At 38.6% G+C, this 19,253-nt stretch overlaps 2 protein-coding genes across 5 annotated transcripts in view; one reads left to right on the top strand and one right to left on the bottom strand.

The window, feature by feature from the left end:
* The window catches only part of GLIPR1 (GLI pathogenesis related 1), a 31,971-nt gene extending 29,845 nt beyond the window's left edge, over nt 1–2,126 (top strand). The window contains exons 5-6 of the mRNA XM_036251459.1: nt 1,789–1,815; nt 1,918–2,126. Coding sequence (XP_036107352.1) covers nt 1,789–1,815; nt 1,918–2,045 — 155 coding nt within the window. The 3' untranslated portion in view covers nt 2,046–2,126. The remainder of the gene's footprint in view (nt 1–1,788; nt 1,816–1,917) is intronic.
* Nucleotides 2,127–3,541: 1,415 nt separating this feature from the next.
* KRR1 (KRR1 small subunit processome component homolog) lies at nt 3,542–18,871 on the bottom strand. Of its 4 annotated transcripts, XR_004958368.1 has the most exons (6): nt 18,711–18,871; nt 14,955–15,122; nt 13,501–13,621; nt 10,594–10,765; nt 6,501–6,580; nt 3,542–3,712 (listed from the first exon to the last, which is right to left on the bottom strand). XR_004958368.1 is itself a non-coding variant. In XM_036252876.1 (3 exons), the coding sequence occupies exons 1-3, from the start codon at nt 18,792–18,794 to the stop codon at nt 13,574–13,576; spliced, it is 300 nt and encodes a 99-aa protein (XP_036108769.1). In that variant the 5' UTR covers nt 18,795–18,871; the 3' UTR covers nt 13,212–13,573. The 4 variants fall into 4 exon arrangements, 1 of the variants encoding a protein (XP_036108769.1); XR_004958369.1 differs by lacking the exon at nt 13,501–13,621; XR_004958367.1 differs by lacking the exons at nt 3,542–3,712; nt 6,501–6,580 and having other exon boundaries at nt 10,162–10,765.
* Between the last annotated feature and the right edge of the window lie 382 nt (nt 18,872–19,253).

The raw sequence follows: 19,253 nt of genomic DNA, 5'->3' as shown, positions 1-19,253 counted from the left end.
AATGACTATGGTGTTGGGAAATATAGACCCAAGATTTGCTAATTTCAGCAAGATCAAAAATATGCATAATGAATGAAATAAGCTGTAATATGGCACTTTTTTAAATGAGCAAAATAGCATTAATGAGAAACAGTGTAGAAAGCCAATGAAGGTAAGTAACTTCAAGGATGTTTTACTAAATGTCCTAGCAAAATCCTTTGTAATTTTGAAAGAATAATCCATAATTGGCCATGTTTTCAATTTTTCCCCATGATGTGAGGAAAGGAAACCTCAATCAAGCTACTAGAGTTGTGCAAATCCTATAGTACTTTTGTGTCCACATGTGTAACCAACTCAACTCCCAGAGCTCCAGGGCAGGGTGGGGTTCTTGGAGTAAGGGGCAGGATAGAGTGGACCAAGGTCAACTGCATAGATTTGGTTTGGTAAAAGTGTTCCACTGCTTACATGTTCTCTAAGGCCAATACGAGGTATAAAATTATAAAAATCTTTTAAATTGCTCGTTCCCTTTCTCCTGATGTAAACACTTAACTCTCATCTTTACTCCAAGCGCAGCAACACATTATTGACCAGTTTTTTGAGCCAGTCATTTCTCCCCAGCTCAACCTTTCCTTATTCTCCCCAGCTCAACCTTTCCTTACTTCACTCTTAATCAGTTTTGCTAAGAGAACCTGTTAAGGTGTAATCCAAATGCAACGACTCTCTTCTCAATCATCGATATATTAACTGAATTTTCCCTTGCATAGTTGCTACACTACAAAGCATATTATTACTATTTTTTACAAGTTGGGCTTTGTAACAGGAGTTAAAACTATAGATTTTAGAAACAATATGGCCAGGCTTCCAGTCACAATGGTAGAGTAGGTAACCGCTGTACTTACCGCCTCCCACAACCTCATCAAAATTACAACGAACTACAGAACAACCATCACTGAGAACCGTATGAAGTCTAGCTGAACAGAAGACTTCTTTATGTAACAAAAACTTCTGTATAACTAAGGATATACAGACGCAGCCACAGAGACTGGTAGGAGGGGCGGAATGTGGCCCTGGCTGATCACACACCCATGTGTGGGGGTTAAACACCGGGGGGGTTTTGGCTGCGGAGTCCCCGGAGGGGCCAGCTCCACGCCAGCTCCCGGCCCAGGGCTCCAGGGCTGGGAAGAGAGCTCGCCATAACTCCCAGCTGTGAAAACCGGCAGCGACTGTGGCTGGTGAGACGGGGCTGCTGGAGTCGCAGGCAGATGTGGAGATTCTTCCTGGTGCTCTAGTGTCCAGGTCTGAAGAAAGCTCAGTGAAGGGAGAGGAGTAATTATGACTGACAAACGCCCCACTTCTGATTTACCAACATACTGGAATGGATGAGAGAGAGGCCACTGTCTCTGTTACTGACTGGTCATAAATACTATCATTCTTCTGAGGAACTTATTTTCAGGAAAATATTTTAATAAATTGTTCACACTAAGTATCACTAATATTTAATTCTTTATTTTTAAATTCTAATGTTTTAATTTTAGTTGTATTTATTATCTGCTAGATATGGTATGTAAAATGATTTCCCATTTACAGTAGTGGTATATAAAAAGTTTAAAGTTTATATAATAAGTTGCTTTAAAAATACCAAATTAGTACAGTTAGTACACTAAAATCTTTATAAATTAACTTTTGAAAATCACTGCAATAAAGCCAAAGCAACAGTTAATGGTTATAATTAGAAACTTGGCTTTTTAAAATAAAACAAAAGCCTCACCAGACCTACCCTTTTAATTTTTTTCTTTTCTGACTTTACAGCTAGCCCACAGCGAGACCAAGTCACACGTATGTATATGAATCTTAACTGTTTCATTAAGATCTTTGTGAATTGTGTTACTGCATTATGAGAAACAATGATTAAGAGGATACTGTGTGTTTGTTTCACAGGTTACTACTCCATTGTGTATCAAGACTGGCCAATATATTCACGTAATAGAGCCCTATCTCTCTTTTTCATTGTTAGTTCACCAATACTAATACTGAGTGCTATTACCATTTGGTTCAAGCACAAATAGCCTCATTTAGTTCTTTTGGACTAATACAACCCAGGAAAAAAAATGTTTACAAACTCATTTATAAATGACTTTTTTTTATCCTCACCCAAGAACATTTTTGCATTCATGTTCAGATAGAGCGGAAGGGAGGGAGGGAGGGAGGAAGAGAAACATCGATGTGAGAGACACACTGACTGGTTGCCACCCACACAACCCCAACCGGGGCCAGGATAAACCGAAACCCGAAATCGAGGTACGTGCCCTTAGCAGGACCAAACCAGGGTGTCTCTGGTCTGCGGGCTGACGATCTAACCACTGAGCCACACCAGCCAGGGCTATAGATGACTTTTTAAAAATAACAGCTGGGTCTGGCCAGTGTGGCTCAGTGGTTGAGCACTGACCCATGCACCAAGAGGTCGCCGGATCGATTCCTGGTCAGGGCACATGCCCAGGTTGTGGGCTCAATACCCAGCAGGGGACATGGAGAAGGCGGCCAATCGATGTTCTCTCATCGATGTTTCTATCTCTCTCTGCCTCTCCCTTCCTCTCTCTCTAAAATCAATAAAGAAAAATAAATAAAATAACAATTGGGTGTATTTCTAATTTTTAAACATTCCAGATAAAAACCAACATTGCTACAGTAAAGCCATAACCAAAAGAAGAAACTGTTCAACGTCCTCACTGTACAGAATAAACTCACCTTTATTTCCCAATTTTCTATGAATAAGCACTATTTTCAGGCTGCCACACTGTGACTTTCATAAGTAACCTAAAATGAGTAAGCTAGATTTAGATGATTCTAAACAACTCCACTGGCCTTCATGAGTAAAAACATTTCTACATAACTTTTTGCATGCTGATTCAACTCTAAATATCTGTTTTACCCACATGCACTTTGATGTCTTTCTGGTTTATCACTTCCCTGGACTCAGAACAGAATAGTAATTAAGGGATTTGATATAAGGAAGCCTTGCTTTTTTTTTTTTTTTGCTTATGGGTTAATCTTGGAACAAAACAAAATGAAATTTACAAAAAGGAATATGCCTAAATATTTGTTATCAGTAGAGCAAGTACTGAAAAACTTGCATTTATTTTCCTCAAAACCAAATGCTAGGCCATAGCTGTATTTAAAGACTAACCAATGGCATCAGGCATTCGATTTTTTGGATAATTCCAATAGCTACATTTCAAACTCTTTACATAAACCTAAAGAATTACTCCTAAAAGCACGCTAGACAAAGCCTGCCAGGATCAGACTGGGTGCAATGTATACAAACACACATATACCACTTTGTAGTACACAATTTTTCAAAAAAAAACACATGGAGAATATAATTTATATGTATAAAGAACAGCTGAATTTATAAGCACTCTTATAAAGAACAAAACAAACTCCGAAAAAAGTAATCAGAGTATCACTGCTTATACATAAGCAACTAAGGCCCTAGTATCTCAAGGTCCCTTACAAAAGGAGAGAGCTTAGTAAGTTCCAGTTCAGGGTGTGTGGGGGTGGGGTGGGGTGTGTGTGTGTGTGTGTGTGTGTGTGCTCCTCTTTTTCTTGTTTTTCTTCTTATCTGCTTCCACTTTAAGCTTAACTTCTTCAGCTGTAACAGCTCTCAGTTTCTTATTCTTTGCTTTCTTAATCTTTTCCTTGATGGCAGCCACGTCAATTTTAGTTTCAGTAGAAGCTAGACAAATTAAAAACAAAATATGTATAATTCTTTAGATTTTACCAAATAAGACATAAGGAATATGTATTTAGAAAAACAATTTCAGAATACTGTTATAATTGGAAGGTCACGATATAAAACAAAAAACCCCTGCCATTGGCCTAAAGAAAAGTTAGAAATTCTTTGAGAAAAAAAAAAAAACCAACATTGGTGAAAGTATACCTGAAAACGGCATTATAGTTTAGTTATCTGAACCAATTACTAGATTCAATTACATTTATTCCCTCTTAAATAATGCTTGAAATTACATTATTTTTACTTATAGACTTTTCCATATTTTAGTACTTTACAATACTCATTAATATACCAATTTTCCATCTTGCACATTAAAATAATTTAAAATTTCCTTAAAAAAATTTTTTATTTATTGCCCTGGCCTCTTTGGCTCAGCGGTTAGAGCGTCAGCCTGCGATCCAGAGACCCAGGTTCGGTTCCCACTAAGGGAACGTACCTCGACTGCAGTTTGTCCCCAGCCCTGGTTGGGTCATGCAGGAGGCAGCCACTCGATGTGTCCCTTTCACGTCAATGTTTTTCTCTCTCTCTTTCTTCCTCTCTCTCCTTCCCACTCTACCTGAATAAAAAATGGAAAAATGCCCTGGCCGGTTTGGCTCAGCGGTTAGAGCGTCCGCCTGTGGTCCGGAGAGACCCGGGTTCGGTTCCCGCTAAGGGCATGTACCTCGGTTGCAGTTTGTCCCCGGCCCTGGTTGGTCGTGCGGGTGGCAGCCACTCGATGTGTCCCTTTCACATCGATGTTTCCCTCTCTCTCTCTTCCTCTCTCTCCCTCCCACTCTATGTACAAAAAATGGAAAAATGTCCTCGAATGAGGATTAAAAAAAAGGAAAAATGTCCTTGGGTGAGGATTAATCCTTGGATGAGAATTAAAAAAATTTTTTTTTATTGATCTGAGAGAGAAACATCGATTTACTGTTCCACTTATTTGTGCATTTAGTGGCTAATTCTTGTATGTGCCCACACCTGGGATCAAACCTACATAGCATATCGGGTTGATGCTCTATCCAACTGAACTACCCAGCCAGGGCAAAATTACATTTCATAAAGAATATTATTACCTGTAGTCCTTCTAGCTTCATTAATTTTAATTAACTAATCATGAAAATATAGGTCAAAATCTATTTCACTTACTACCACATAAAGACTTTAAGTTCAATGAATGACCAGCAGAATTTTATTTAACAAGATTTTGGTAATAAAAATAATAATCTAATAGTATTTAGAGGTCCTTTTAACAGAACTCAACCATCTAATCAATGCCAAAAGCTTGAACAAAATAGAGAAAGGGGGAAGGGAGAGAGGAGGAGGTAGAAGAGGAGATAAATGGTGATGGAAGAGACTCGAGTGGGGTAGTAAACACACCATATACAGATGGTGTATGGTAGAACTGTACATCTGAAACCTATAATTTTATTGTCACCCCAATAAATTCAATTAAAAAATAATAAATACTTTAAAAACAGAGAAAAGCAACAAAAAAAATTGCAGCTTTTTTCTTACCTTTTAATGAATAGTATTCAGAGCATAAAAGAATCGCAAGATAAAATATCATACAAACAACCTAGCAACTTGAGAAGCAGAGATTTAAAGCCTCCACTATAGTGGAATAGCTACATTTTAAAATCCTGCACTGAGATTAAACTAACTATTGACATAACTGACATTGTACAAACTGGAAATGTAGTGCTTAGGACATTTTTAAGTTTTACTTAACCAATGATCTCCACAGGACAAAGTACAGGGTGGGGCGAAAGTAGGTTTACAGCTGTGAGTACATAAAACACAGAGTTTATTCTTGTATTATTACTTATTGTCTATTTTCCATATGAACCACTGTAAACCTTTGCCCCACCCTGTATCTTTACAGCAGTTAACACTGATGTACGTAATGTAAGATAGGAAAATAGTAATGCTATATCTGGTTTCGACCAACAGGTCGTATGCAATTCTGCTAGCGACACCCCTCCCTCCCCTCACTGTGCCACAGCCACTTTGTACAGTTACTTTAGAAATAGCACAATGTTACTAGTAGGGAAAAAAATGCAAAAGAGGAGAGGATGAATCAAAATGAGGAAGGAATGGAGAAGAAAAGGCACAAGAGTGTTTCCTCTGAGCATCTGTGTAATAGTCCCTGAATAAAGCCTTCCCATTATTTTGTTGGTGTCCTTTAGCCCAAGGTGATGAGAAATCCATGTTACCAATATGGGAATCAAACTTTAAGCCACAGATCACATTAAGAGAAGAAAAGCACAGCTTCTAATAAGCTCTTTCTGAAAGGCACAATAGAGCTCAGGGATCTCACAGCTTTACCCTTATTTTTACAGAGTAGTCACTGCTCTGGTTTATATCTTTCAAAACAAAAGGTCCTTCCCAAGCACACACCGAGGTCAGGAGAGGACTCTCAGTTTGGGTACTTACATGGGCATTAGCTGCTACTAAAGTATAAATGACCTCAGTTGTCTCCTGTCCCTAGGATTAGTGATTAATGAAATGCTAAGTAAATTAATGTTATGTCCTTACTTAACCCTCAAAGAGATTTAGATAAATTCACTAAGGGTTTGAGTTTCAAGTAACAGATTTTACATTATACCAAGAGCTGGAAAACAAGCTTTACCTTCTTTAGGTTTCACAACTGCTTTTTCAGTCTACATTATTAGCAAAACATAATTTACAGTTAAGTAAGAATTCAAGTTTCTATGAACTCTGTTATTAATGTTGTGAGCTAGACAGTTACCTTTATTGCTTTCATTTTCTGCCGCTTCTTTTGACTTGCCTTCAGAAAGTATTCACCACCAGCCAAAATTCTTCATCGATCTGTTAAAATCAGTATTTACAATTACATCAGAAATAATGTAGATGAGAGTCACTTCCTAAGAAAGCCACAATGTCTGTGAGGTAAAGACAGTGGGGTCAAAAATCTATTAGTTTAAAAAGGACACGCACTGTAGCTGAAGTGAAATACCTGAACAAAAGCGGGAGGTCGGGAAGGAGGTGATGTGTTACAACAGACTCCTTTATGTAGGATGGAAGGTCAATGATTCAGAAAAGTGTAAGAGGAAACTGGAAAGATAGTTTTGAGGAAGTTTGAAGCCACGTGAATGTCAGGTGAAGGAGGTAGGACATGATTTAGAAGTGACTGAGTTTCTGGAAGAGTGGAGACCAAAACAGCATGTTTTAAGGTAGGAGAATGGAGAAGAGACAAAAGCAAGATGTGGTGACTAATGAAACACTAATTAGAGAAAGCTACAGCTCATTCATTCACTATATAGTCGACATTGATAACTGATCTGTCTTGCACATACATAGCATCATTATACCTAAGGCCATGTTCTAAATCTTAATAGTTTTAAACTCTTTACAATTACTAATTCATTTAATCCCCATTAATAATAATTCTTTGAGACTTCCGGTCAAGATGGCCATGTAGGTAAATGCAGTATCATGTCCTCCCACAATCACATCAAAGTTACAACTATAGAACAACCATCATTCAAAACTGCCTGAAATCAAGCTGAATGGAAGCCCTACAACTACGAAAGCAGCAGCTGCAATGAGACTGGTAGGAGGAGCAGAGACACGATGGGCTTGGTCCCACACCCACATGATGTGACAGATAATAATCAGGACACCTCGGCTGGGAAGGTCCTCCCTGAGGACTGAGGGGTCCCCGTCCCACACCAGGCACCCAGCTCAGGGTTCCAGTGCCAGGAACCATAATTTCTGGCTGGAAAAACCAGCGGGAACTGAGGCTCAGGGAGGCTGAGGCAGCTGGAGCCCCAGGCAGCTACTCTTAAAGGGCCCGCGCACGGACTTATCTGACTCACTCCCTCTAAGCTTGGAGGAGAGGCAGCTCGAGGGGCACCAGAGACATACAGGGAAGAACTGATCTGTTTGGCATTGGAGAGAGGGCTGGAGAGGGGGCTTTCTCCTGGACAGAGGCCTTTGTGCCTTTGGTGAGCCCTTCCCTGGGGCTGCAGACAGCCAGCATAACTGGGACTCCAGCAACCTGGTTCACACTGTTTGCACTGCCCTGGTGATTCCCTGAGGCCACGCCCCACCCAACTTTCAGGCCCACCCATGCTGTTGCCAGTTGGTTAACTATAGGATTGGCCTATCTTGGATCCTGCTTCAGGTTTTCTAAATTTTTTCAAACAAGCAGCATCTGGTGTCAGCGAGCCCCATACCTCCCGTTAAGTAATACATAGAAACAAACACAGGGAGGCAGCCAAAATGAGGAGACAAAGAAACAGGTCCCAAATGAAAGAACAGAAAAAATTTCTAGGAAAAGAACTAAGCGAAATGGAGATAAGCAACCTAACAGATGCTGAGTTCAAAATACTGCTTATAAAGATGCTCAATGAACTTAGTGAGAACCTCAGTGAACTTAGTGAGGGCCTCAAGAGCATAATAAAGGACCAGTCAGAAATGAAGGAAGCACAGTCAGAGATGAAGGAGGCACTAACTGAAATAAAGAATAATTTACACAGATTCAATAGTAGAGTAGGTAAAGCCAAGAAGCAAACCATCGATTTGGAATATAAGGAAGCAAAAAACATCCAATCAGAACAGCAAAAAGAAAATAGAATCCAAAAAAATGAGAATAGTGTAAGGAGCCTCTGGGACAACTTCCAGTGTGCCAACATTTGCATCTTGGGGGTGCCAGAAGGAGAATAGAGAGAACAAGAAATTGAAAACCTATTTGAAACAATAATGACAGAAAACTTCCCTAACTTGGTGAAGGAAACAGATATCCAAGTCCAGGAAGCACAGAGAGTCCCAAACAAGATGAACCCCAAGAGGCCCACACCAAGACACATCATCATCAAAATGCAAAAGGTTCAAGACAAAGACAGAATCTTACAAGTAGCAAGAGAAAGGCAGTTAGTTACCTACAAGGGAGTTCCCATAAGGCTGTCAGCTGATTTCTCAAAAGAAACTTTGCAGGCCAGAAGGGAGTGGCAAGAAATATTCAGAGTGATGAAAAGCAAGAACCTACAACCAAGATTACTCTATCCTGCAAAGCTGTCATTTAGAATCGATGGCCATATAAAGAGTTTCCCAGACAAGGAAAAGCTAAAGGAGTTCATCACCACCAAGCCATTATTATATGAAATGTTGAAGGGTCTTCTTGAAGAAAAAGATAAAAAACATGAACAAACAAAATGGCAAGGAATACATAGCTATCAACAACTGAATTTACAAACAAAATGAACAAGCAGAACAGAAACATTCTCATAGATATAGAGAACATTTTGTTGGTTGCCAGATGGGAGGGGGGTTGGGGGAATGGGTGAAAAAGGTGAAGGGATTAAGAAGTACAAATTGGTTGCTAGACTGACAAATCTCAAAAGGAAGGGGGGTTGGGGAGTGGGAAGAAATAAACCAAAGAACTTATATACATAACCAATGGACACAGACAACAGTGTGGGAAAAGGCAGGAGGGGGGCAGGAGAGGGGAGGAGGGGATCAATGGGGAAAAAATGAGGAACATCTGTAATACATTCAACAATAAAGATATAATTAAAAAAATAATAATAATTCTTTGAGATAGGTGTTATCATTATCCCCATGTTATATATGGGAAAACTGAGATATGCACAAGTTAAATAAATGATCAGAAAATAAGTGGCAGAATAAATCAATACATCACTGATTCAAGAAGCTTACAGTTATAGCAGAGAAAGACAAGATAATCACTAACTAAAGGACAGGGCCAAAAGAAGTATAGCAGGTGTTATGGATATGGTAATTGGATCACTCCACTTTCCCCCAACAATTAGTTTCTTTCTGGCTTCACTCTCTTCCTTTTCCAGAGGAAACCTCAGGATACGACACTTCCATTGTTTTTTTCACCATGATGATTACCATTCCCTTTTCCCCTTTGACCTTTCATCAAACCTTCCCAAAAAAACTTCAAACACAGGGCTATGGAGAAGAAAGATAGTACCCAGAAAGGGATGGGTTTACATGCTGAGCACAAAGAACTAGTAGAAAGGGAGGAGTTTCCAAGGGAGAAAATAATGAAGCAAGAACCCTTAGGAGATAGGTGAAGATAGAATTAATAGAACAGGTAAAGGAAGAATTGATACAGATGGGGAAAATTTAGATGAGAGAAGAGGAAGTTGAGCAAGTTTTTTCCTGATTGTTTCAAATATGTTAGTAAAATAAAATGCAGTGTCATCTGGAGGGTACCTAGAAAATTAGAAGATTCGCAGAGCTGACAGACAATACAGAGAACCTGAGAAGAAAACATAAATTGATAGTGAGTCTAATCCAAAGGTATGACCTTCTCCACCTGTGTGTGGTAGCCACGGTATGGAAAAGAAGTCAGGTTTTAGGACTGACCCAAGTCGAAGAGTTTTGCTGAGCAGGTGTGATAGAAGGAAAAGGGAGCATGAAAGTGAATGATGGGCAAGACAGAAAAGTAAAGTCTGGAAAGAAACCAGAAGATAATTGACAAAATGAGGGGTATTCTAACTTAGAAAAAGGATAGTCATATAGCTCACAGTCACAGGAATGATGCTAAAGCAGAGTAGAGAGTATTTTGAGCTATATTGTTGACATTTTTTATCCATGGACATTTACAGTGGCTAAGGGACATGAGCGACACCAACCACACAGTGATAGCGATTACACTCACAACGCGAAGCCCCCACTCCTCTGCACTTGGCTCAAAATAAGCCTGTTTACACTTACCTTCAGTTTTTTGTATCTCTACATACACACACACAGAGCAATTCCATCTAATATATCCTCAGTAAAGTTTTTGACATAATTGATTTTAACAGTTTCCCCTTATGTAACAAAATTCAACATTTAATACTAACCTGACTTTCTGGCTGTGGTGGTGGGAATGATGTATACTTTTTCTTAAAAGTTTTTTTTTCGTTTGGTTCCTTGCATTTGTTCATATTTTGTGCTTGAACTGTGGCAAATATCTTTCCCAACTTTGTGATCTTGATTCAGAATCTTCTGCCAACTGTCGTTTAATCATTAGGTCTTTAGCCATGCAATATAGGAACAGTGTAAAAATCTTAATTTCAAAAATCATACATTTGTCCAACTAAGACATTTATAAATATTTTTCTTATACATAGTTCTCTGTTTCTTCAGAAGGATGGAAACAATTGCATAAAGAAAAAAAACATGTAACATCAAACATGCAAAATTAATCAAGCATCAGAAAACCATTAGAAATTTAGATGAATTCAGATTAAAATAGAGATGAAAATGAGACTAATTCAGCTTTCCAACCATTATTTCTTTAAACCTTAAAATTCAACTTAACAGCAGGGAGAGTTCTTAATAATGTTCCCTGAGAGCAGGAAGCTTTCAGTAACACCTGAAATATCACGGGGAAAAAAAGCAAGCTTTCTCATGATCAGACAAAACCAATATTCTCACATTTCCTCTACCACATTTGAATTTTACAGACATTGGAATATGAGAGGTTGTAAACCAGGCATCAGATGCATGACTAGCTTTCTTTATCCTTAATATTTCAATGTAACAAACTTGTTCTTCTGCCCCAATCTAACAGAGACTTTTTAATTTAAATTTATCAAATTTAAGTGGATTGGTCAACAAATACCGGGGTCAATAGCTCCCTATACTACATGGTTACATTTCCATGGACAGTCATGAATTTGGCACACGGGGACATAAAAGATCTCTCTCAAAAGGCTAACACTAAATAACTTGAGTATTAAATTAAAAAAGAAAAAAAAAAAGGTTTTAATGCAATCTGAAATATTCCAGGCTTTATTTATTAGAAAAAGGCAGACTTGTAAAAGATCACATCTCTAAATATAAAACATGGGCTCACAATCTAAGAAAACAGGATTGATATAATCTATGACACATTTTGTGAAGCCTTTCTTTGAATTAGAACTCTATAGTAATATATTACAGTGTCCCTGTCAATACTGGGCCCCGCAGAGATCCAAGCTTCCAAGGAAGTAACTATAGGACTGGGTAGAGTTGAATAGGCTGAACTCTACCTCTACTTTACCCAAAATAGCTCTGCTTTATCTGTTCTGTCTATTAGACTCTCATAAAAAATTTAATTTCAGGGAAGGTTTCTGTAGCTAAAAGAAGTCTGACAACCATTGTTATAGTGATATATATAATTAACGCTCACTGTAATATTATAAATTGGATAAATATTCTTCACAGTATCTAGGACTACTTTTTGAACCTGAAATTTGCAAAGAAAAATGAATTAGTCACTTATAAAGATTTTAATGAACCAGGTAGAAGGGGATTACTATATTGCAAAATAGCTTACAAACCAGGCAATAGCTGCCAAACTGAAATAATAGTTCCTTTAACTGCTCTTAGTGGCTCCTAGATCTTTCATAATAGTCAACCTCCCCTGGGTACAATGACGTTACTCAATTATACTGCTAAAATGTGACATATAGAACCAGTTCCACACTCTGGAACTGCAATTTAGGGGGAAGACAGCCAGATTTCAAGTCAGCTCCAATAATGGAACTGCCATTTTTTATGCGAAAGCCACTTAGTTTTCCTGTTAGCTTTCTCATTTGTAATGCAGAAATGAAAATACCTCAAGGATCTGTTGTAAGAACTCAACATATATTTAGACTGTATAGAACTGTAAAGTATTCGAAGTATTTAAGTTACTAGTGCCCCATGAGAAAAGAGCAGATCATTTCCAAGGATGAGGTCCAACAGACCTCTATTAAAGGCCCTGGAAAGGAAGACCTCACAGCCAGATCCAGACAACAGCATCCAAGGGAGTTCATTGAAACAGTATCTGCTAGACAGATTTCCTCATAACAAGTTTTTAAAAAATTGCATGAAAACATTAAATACAATAAATTCAAACAAAAGAAAATGTATCTTTAAAAAAAGTTTTCAGAGTTTGACCTTGACAGTCTATCTGTTCCTGCAAATAACACCTGCTCAATTCCCTAATATCTGAGCACATGCAAGCGCATCATGTTTCTCATATGTACTATAGACTAAGAGCTTAAACACCATTTAAAATTTGTAGCGAAAGGGTGTGTGCAGACTTTCTAATTGAGAAATGGATGTCTATAACTGTCAAAGGTTGACAATAATATGTGATGTCTCCCTCAAATCCCATGAAGTATGAAGTATTTACTAATGGAAAATCAAACAAGCATATTCTAAAAATAATACAATAATCATAAAACAATATTTTAGAGCCAAATTATTTAACTTGTTCTCTGCTGAAAATTAACTAAAGAGAGAAAGTAGTTCCCACCTCTTTTAAGCCACTAAAATGTCCAGTGGCTGATACCATGTTTCCCTGAACCACAATATAAGTTTGTTAAGAGTTCCAATGCCTATTAGCAAAAGAAAAATAAGTTGAAATACACGAAAAACTAATGACAAAGAAGATAAAAAGTACTTTCAATGTAGAGTCTTTCTACTGATAAAAAGTACTTTCAATGTAGAGTCTTTGGGACCAATATGCTATTGTCTTCTTTTTACAAATCTTTATTTCTTACTAAAGAACCTATATTAATGATGCAATATCATCCTGAAGAATTCGTACTGCTTTTTGAAAAAAAATATTCCACCAATGTTCTTTACAAATAAATTTCTTTCCAAAGTTCACACTGATTTCTAAGCAAAATAATGAAAACTCTACCGAGCGAGGGAGGCTGGGATAGATGGATGCAGTGTTATATGTTATCGCTAGTGGCATAAATAAAGCAAAATCTTTGTAATCGTAAATTTACCTGTTCAAATGAAACGCTCCTTGCTAGTAAGTTTTATTAGGTCTCTGGCCCTAATGATGATATACAGACCATGCTATGCAGTCATGCCGGCCTTGATCAGGTCCAGGGTTGCATAAACATGCTACAGAAAGGAAAGAACAAACAAGCAGCTGTCTAAAAGCGAATTCAATTTTAGATATTATAGAGCCTATCCTAATCTAACTATTAATTACTGTGAGTTGAGCTCTTTCTAAAATTCTGTGAACTCTCTCCTTGAAGAAGCTAGGCAGTTAATATAAAGAATGCTTGATTATTTTCATACTTCAAAGAATATAGAAAGTCAAGCAACTGAAACCATTATACTTACTTGGCTTTAGAATACTTTGTACTTACTGGAATAAAGATGATCTCTAGTTTATACATTAATCCAAATGAGGCCATACTTAATACCTAAGGTAAAATGTTAAGCTATATGGTTTCCTTACCCTGGACCTGGCTCTAATCCACCACCTTATCCTTAGTCTTCCCTTTCAAGCTTTTTTCAAGCTGGTTTGTATTAGCTAAATACAAACAACGTAGTGAAAACAAATTATCATAGGTTCAGAAAGAAGCAGTAATTGGAAAATTATGCATCAACTCTCAGTAGAAAGAACCAGATTTCAACAAAGCAAATAAAAATGCTCTTTTTTTTTTACATATGAGCATATTCTGAAGAATATTTCAATATTGTGAGTGATGAACTATTCAACATAAAGCTGAATCTCTATGAGTTACAAGAGAGAGAGAGAGAGAGAGAGAGAGACCGAGACCAATCCCAGATGCAGACAACTGTAAAACACTGCTTACAGTCTGCCTAGTCACTCTCATACCCAGTGGGCACAAACAACTCTAGAGTAGTCCCTCAGTCTGAGAAATATATTTTATGTCACAATCTAGTACACATATACATATATATATACATATAAATGAACCAAAAGCTTCATAAAACCATCCTTATATTCATATTTTAAAGACATTACATCCACTAAACTGATTTCTGGATCTACAGTTTGAAAAACGAAAACAAATATACCACTCTAGGGGCATGGGAGCAGCAACAAAGACAAGGTATCCACATCTTTCATTGAAAATGAAAATTAAGCAACTAGAAACATGCCTCGATTCAAACTGCACAGGTACGTGGCAACCACCATAGCACCGAGTAAGCATTCTGAAACTTGGAGCTCACAGACAGTCCATGAAATCCCTACAATTTTAAAGGTATATGAATTTTTCAAAGTACTCTATTTCTTACAAAATTAAAAACAAATGGAGTACAAGAACAAAGCTTATTTAGGCTTTTTAAAATACCAAAGAAACCAAATTAACCATTTATGTTGGCACCTTAAAAAACAAACACCAGCATAAACATACTTATTTAAAAGTAAAGGTATAGAAGGAGCAAAATCTCAATGAAATATATAACATATGCATACATGGTCATTCATGGCTTTCTGTACCAATGGCCAGCATTTCAAGTAAGCCTCTCTATTTTGGGAACAAAGTTGCAAAACTGCTCTCCTCCAACAGTCCTCTGGGATTGTCCTCTTTGGAAAAAGCTGGTCCCTTCCAACCATCAGGTACAGTGAGGAGTTCTGATTCATCTACAGAAAAAAAAAATTTACACATCAGATTATACCTACTTTTGGAAATTTATATGCATACATTTACTCCAATACTCTCCTTGCATTTCCTCTTCCTATGCTTTTTAGATTATTTAATCATCAAAGAACAGGGCTCTATCATTGTCAACACACTGTATTAAAATTACTTGTACAGGATTCCATCTCTTCATAAACAAAGTTTTTTAAGGGCAGGGAACCACACTAATTAACATATGCCTGACAGATAGTAGATACTGAAGTAACTTCCACTGCACTATACTGTGTTAAAGATTCAAATATTTTGTTTACAAGACTATTTTGAATATAAGTAAACTTTCAAATTTTATTGAAGTGAAGCCTGTGTATATGTGTGTATATATGTATATACTATACTTGAGTGTATGTGCATAAAACTTTTAAAAGCTGATACACTCACGTACACTTTCAGTTAATAATCACTGGTATAGTGTTTTAGGTTTTCCAAAGAATTTTCATGTGCTTATTTCTGTATACCCATCATGACAATTAGGAAGAACTAGTATTATTATTTTTCCCATTTTATAAAAGACATTCAGTCCAAAAAGATTAGTGACTTGCCTAAGGGGACATAAAGGTCTCCTTTCATTAAAACAAAATGCCTCTGAAGGGTTATCTCCCACATCATTTATTAAAACTCCTGGATTTTAGGAACCTCTTAAATCCAACAGCTATAAATTAAATCAGTACTACTCAAAGGTATGATCTATAGGTCTGCAGCATGAGCATGAACTTCAAGTGTGTTAGAAATGCAATTCTTGGCCTCTACCCCAGACCTGCTGAATCTGGATCTCTAGGATGAGGCCTCAGAATCTGTTTTAACAAGCTCATCATCAGATTATTATGCACACTAATGTCTGAGAAGCTAGTCTTTATAGTCCATATTATCCACCTCGGTCAGGTAAATATGCTTTCTGTTCCTTACACTCACATTCACTTTGCTATTTCTAGTTGAAATCACAGAGAATTAGCTAGTCTTCATATATCATTAATTCTCATTCTCAATATCCTAAAAAGTAAGCTCAAAATCTACAACTGTCATTACTTAAAATGCACATCTGACCAAGTCCTTATCCAATTTAAACGTTTCAATGGCTATGAACTTAAAAGTTGGTGAAAAAATACATAGAAGATTCACAACAGAGGAAGTACAAATAGCCCCAAAACATAAAAAAAGTTTGCAATTTCACTAGTAATAAAAAAAAAAAAATACAGCCCTGGCCAGTTTGGCTCAGCGGTTAGAGCGTCGGCCTGCGGTCCGGAGAGACCCGGGTTCGGTTCCCGCTAAGGGCACGTACTTCGGTTGCAGTTTGTCCCCGGCCCTGGTTGGTTGTGCGGGTGGCAGCCACTCGATGTGTCCCTTCACGTTGATGTTTCTCTCTCTCTCTCCCTTCCTCTCTCTCCCTCCCACTCTATCTGTACAAAAAATGGAAAAATATCCTCGGGTGAGGATTAAAAAAAAACAAAAAAAACAAATTAAAACCCCACTAGATTCCTTTTCATACTTACCAAAGTGACAGAAATTCATAATTCAGAGAATACCAAGTGTTACTGTGGAATCCTCATCCCCTGCTAGTGGGAGTATAAACTGGTACAAACCCTTTGGGAAAGATTTAGTACCATCTGCACATACCCTACCCTTCAAGGATTCCAATCTCATGAACATAACCTAGAGAAACTCTTAAACGTAAACCAATAGATATGTGCAAAGATGTTTATAACAGGAAACAATGGAAACCGTGCTCACCAATGATAGAATGGAAATATAAACAAGCATATAGTAATACAAGGGAACTGCCCCGCCGGTGTGGCTCAGTGGCTGAACATCGAACCATGCACCAAGAGGTCGCCGGTTCGATTACCAGTCAAGGCACATGCCCAGGTTGTGGGCCCGATCCCCAGTGGGGGGCAAGCAGAAGGCAGCCAACTGATGTTCTCTCTCATGGATGTTTCTCTCTCTCTCCCCCTATCCCTTCTCCTCTCTCTAAAATCAATAAAGGAAAAAAAAATTATTAAAAAAAAAAGCCCTGGCTCAGCGGTTAGAGTGTTGTTGGCTGGCAGACCAGAGTCCCGGGTTCTGTTCCCGCTAAGGCAGCAGTTCTCAACCTGTGGGTCGCGACCCCTTTGGGGGTTGAACGACCCGTTCACAGGGATCACCTAAGACATAACAGTAGCAAAATTATAGTTATGAAGTAGCAAACAAAACAATTTTATGGTTGGGAGGTCACAACATGAAGAACTGCATTAAAGGGTCATGGCATTAGGAAGGTTGAGAACCACTGCGCTAAGGGCACCTACCTCGGTTGCAGTTTGTCCCCGGCCCTGGTTGGGGTGTGCGGGTTGCAACCACTCAATGTGTGTCTGTTTCTCTCTCTCTTCCTTCCGCTCTTCCTCCCTATCTGAAGATAAATGCAAAAATGTCCTCAAGTGAGGATTTTTAAATAAATAAATAAATAAAAAATAACACAAGGGAACATTATATAGTAGTGAAAAAAATAAACTACAGCTTTAAGTATTGCCCTGATTAAGTAACAAAAACAAAGTTAAGCCGAAGAAGCAAGACACAGAACCATGCCTACAGTCCTCTCTCATTCATATAAAATTAAAGAACAGGTAAAATTAAGCCGCTTTGTGTATACGTGGTAAAGATTATGAAGAAAAAGAACAGAATAATCAACACGACTTAGAACAGTTACTTCATGTCTCAGAAAGAAAAAGAACGTGATGACCCGAGAGGTGCTTTTGGGGTCTGAGCGCTCCTTTCTCACGTGTAGGTTTCATTCTTTATGACACACATACACTGTACTCCGCTATGTGCGTTCAGAATTAACAACAACAAAACACCTTTAATAACTTTCTAATAATGCCTACAGAATGAGAGTTCAAGTCCAATAAGAATGGTTGCTGAGGCCCTCCCTGGGCTATTGCTCTGGTCTCTCTTCCTGTCCCTCATACTGAAGAAAATGGATAAAACCAGAATTAAACAAAACAAGACAGCAATTTAAAAGCAGGGCAGTCTAAAGAGTAGTAGGTGCGTCGTCTAGTATTTCAGCAATCTGACAAACAGAAATAATGAAATATGTTCCAAAACGTCTTCACGAAATGACAAACGAGCGTTCAGGACACGCCAGACATCCCCTTCTCCTTATCACTATGCCAGTCTCACTCCGTCATTATCAGCGTTCACTCAAATATACAACCACCTCCTACTCCGAGGACTTCCTTATTTTCTCAATGACTTCCAGCCGTCGCCGCAAGTCTAAGGTTCCGCAAGGCCCTCCAAAATGTCTTAATCCGCATCATTTTACAGAGGACGAATTCCGCAGCAACTACACTTTGGGGACCTTTAGCAAAAGCGGTTAATGAGAAACACGCGACTGACACATCCGCCAGACGGTTTCGCAGGCCGGGTTAATGACCCTAAAAAACAGCAATTACAGGTACTCGACTTGAGAGGACAGACGTTTGGCGGCGTTACCCATTCCCAGCAAGCGAAGAAAGCAATTGCAACTAAACCCTGAAACCCAGGCTTCGGTTCTCACACGACCTTACCTCGGTCCTCGGCTTCGACTTCTGGTTACGAAATTCATTTCTCCCAGCCCCTGAGGCTGGCCCGTCCACTTCGGAGGGCGCCATAGTCAAAGTGCTTCGTTCCGGAAGTGGAACGTCTCTTAAATTCTTTCGGGTGAAGTCCCTGTACTCACAATGAGTTCCGCAGAACTCAGACGAGGAGATCTGCGCAGTCTCCGTGCCTGCCCACGCTAGAGCCCGCGGATCTGTGCAAAGTACAGCGCTTCTCTCACGTAGCCAATGGAGAGCCAGAGACTTCTTTTCCAGGATGCACTGCAACCACGGAGTTTGACTGCATGCTGGGAATTGTAGTTTAGCATTGTGAGCGCGTCGGAGACTGGTTTTGTACGTAGTTTTCCCATGGCCTCATAGTCTAACCCAGACATCCCACTCTAGGGTTTGGCCGCATAGTGCCACCTGATTGTCACTGTCACTCGTTCGGAAAATATTTATATGATAGTCAAATATATGGTAGGTGTGGGGAGAAGGTACTAATATGTGAATATGTGCTTCTCACTGGCAGGA

The sequence above is a fragment of the Molossus molossus genome, unplaced genomic scaffold, assembly GCF_014108415.1.
Source record: "Molossus molossus isolate mMolMol1 unplaced genomic scaffold, mMolMol1.p scaffold_m16_p_10, whole genome shotgun sequence".
NCBI lineage: Eukaryota > Metazoa > Chordata > Mammalia > Chiroptera > Molossidae > Molossus > Molossus molossus.
This window is presented reverse-complemented; position numbering and strand designations above follow the sequence as displayed.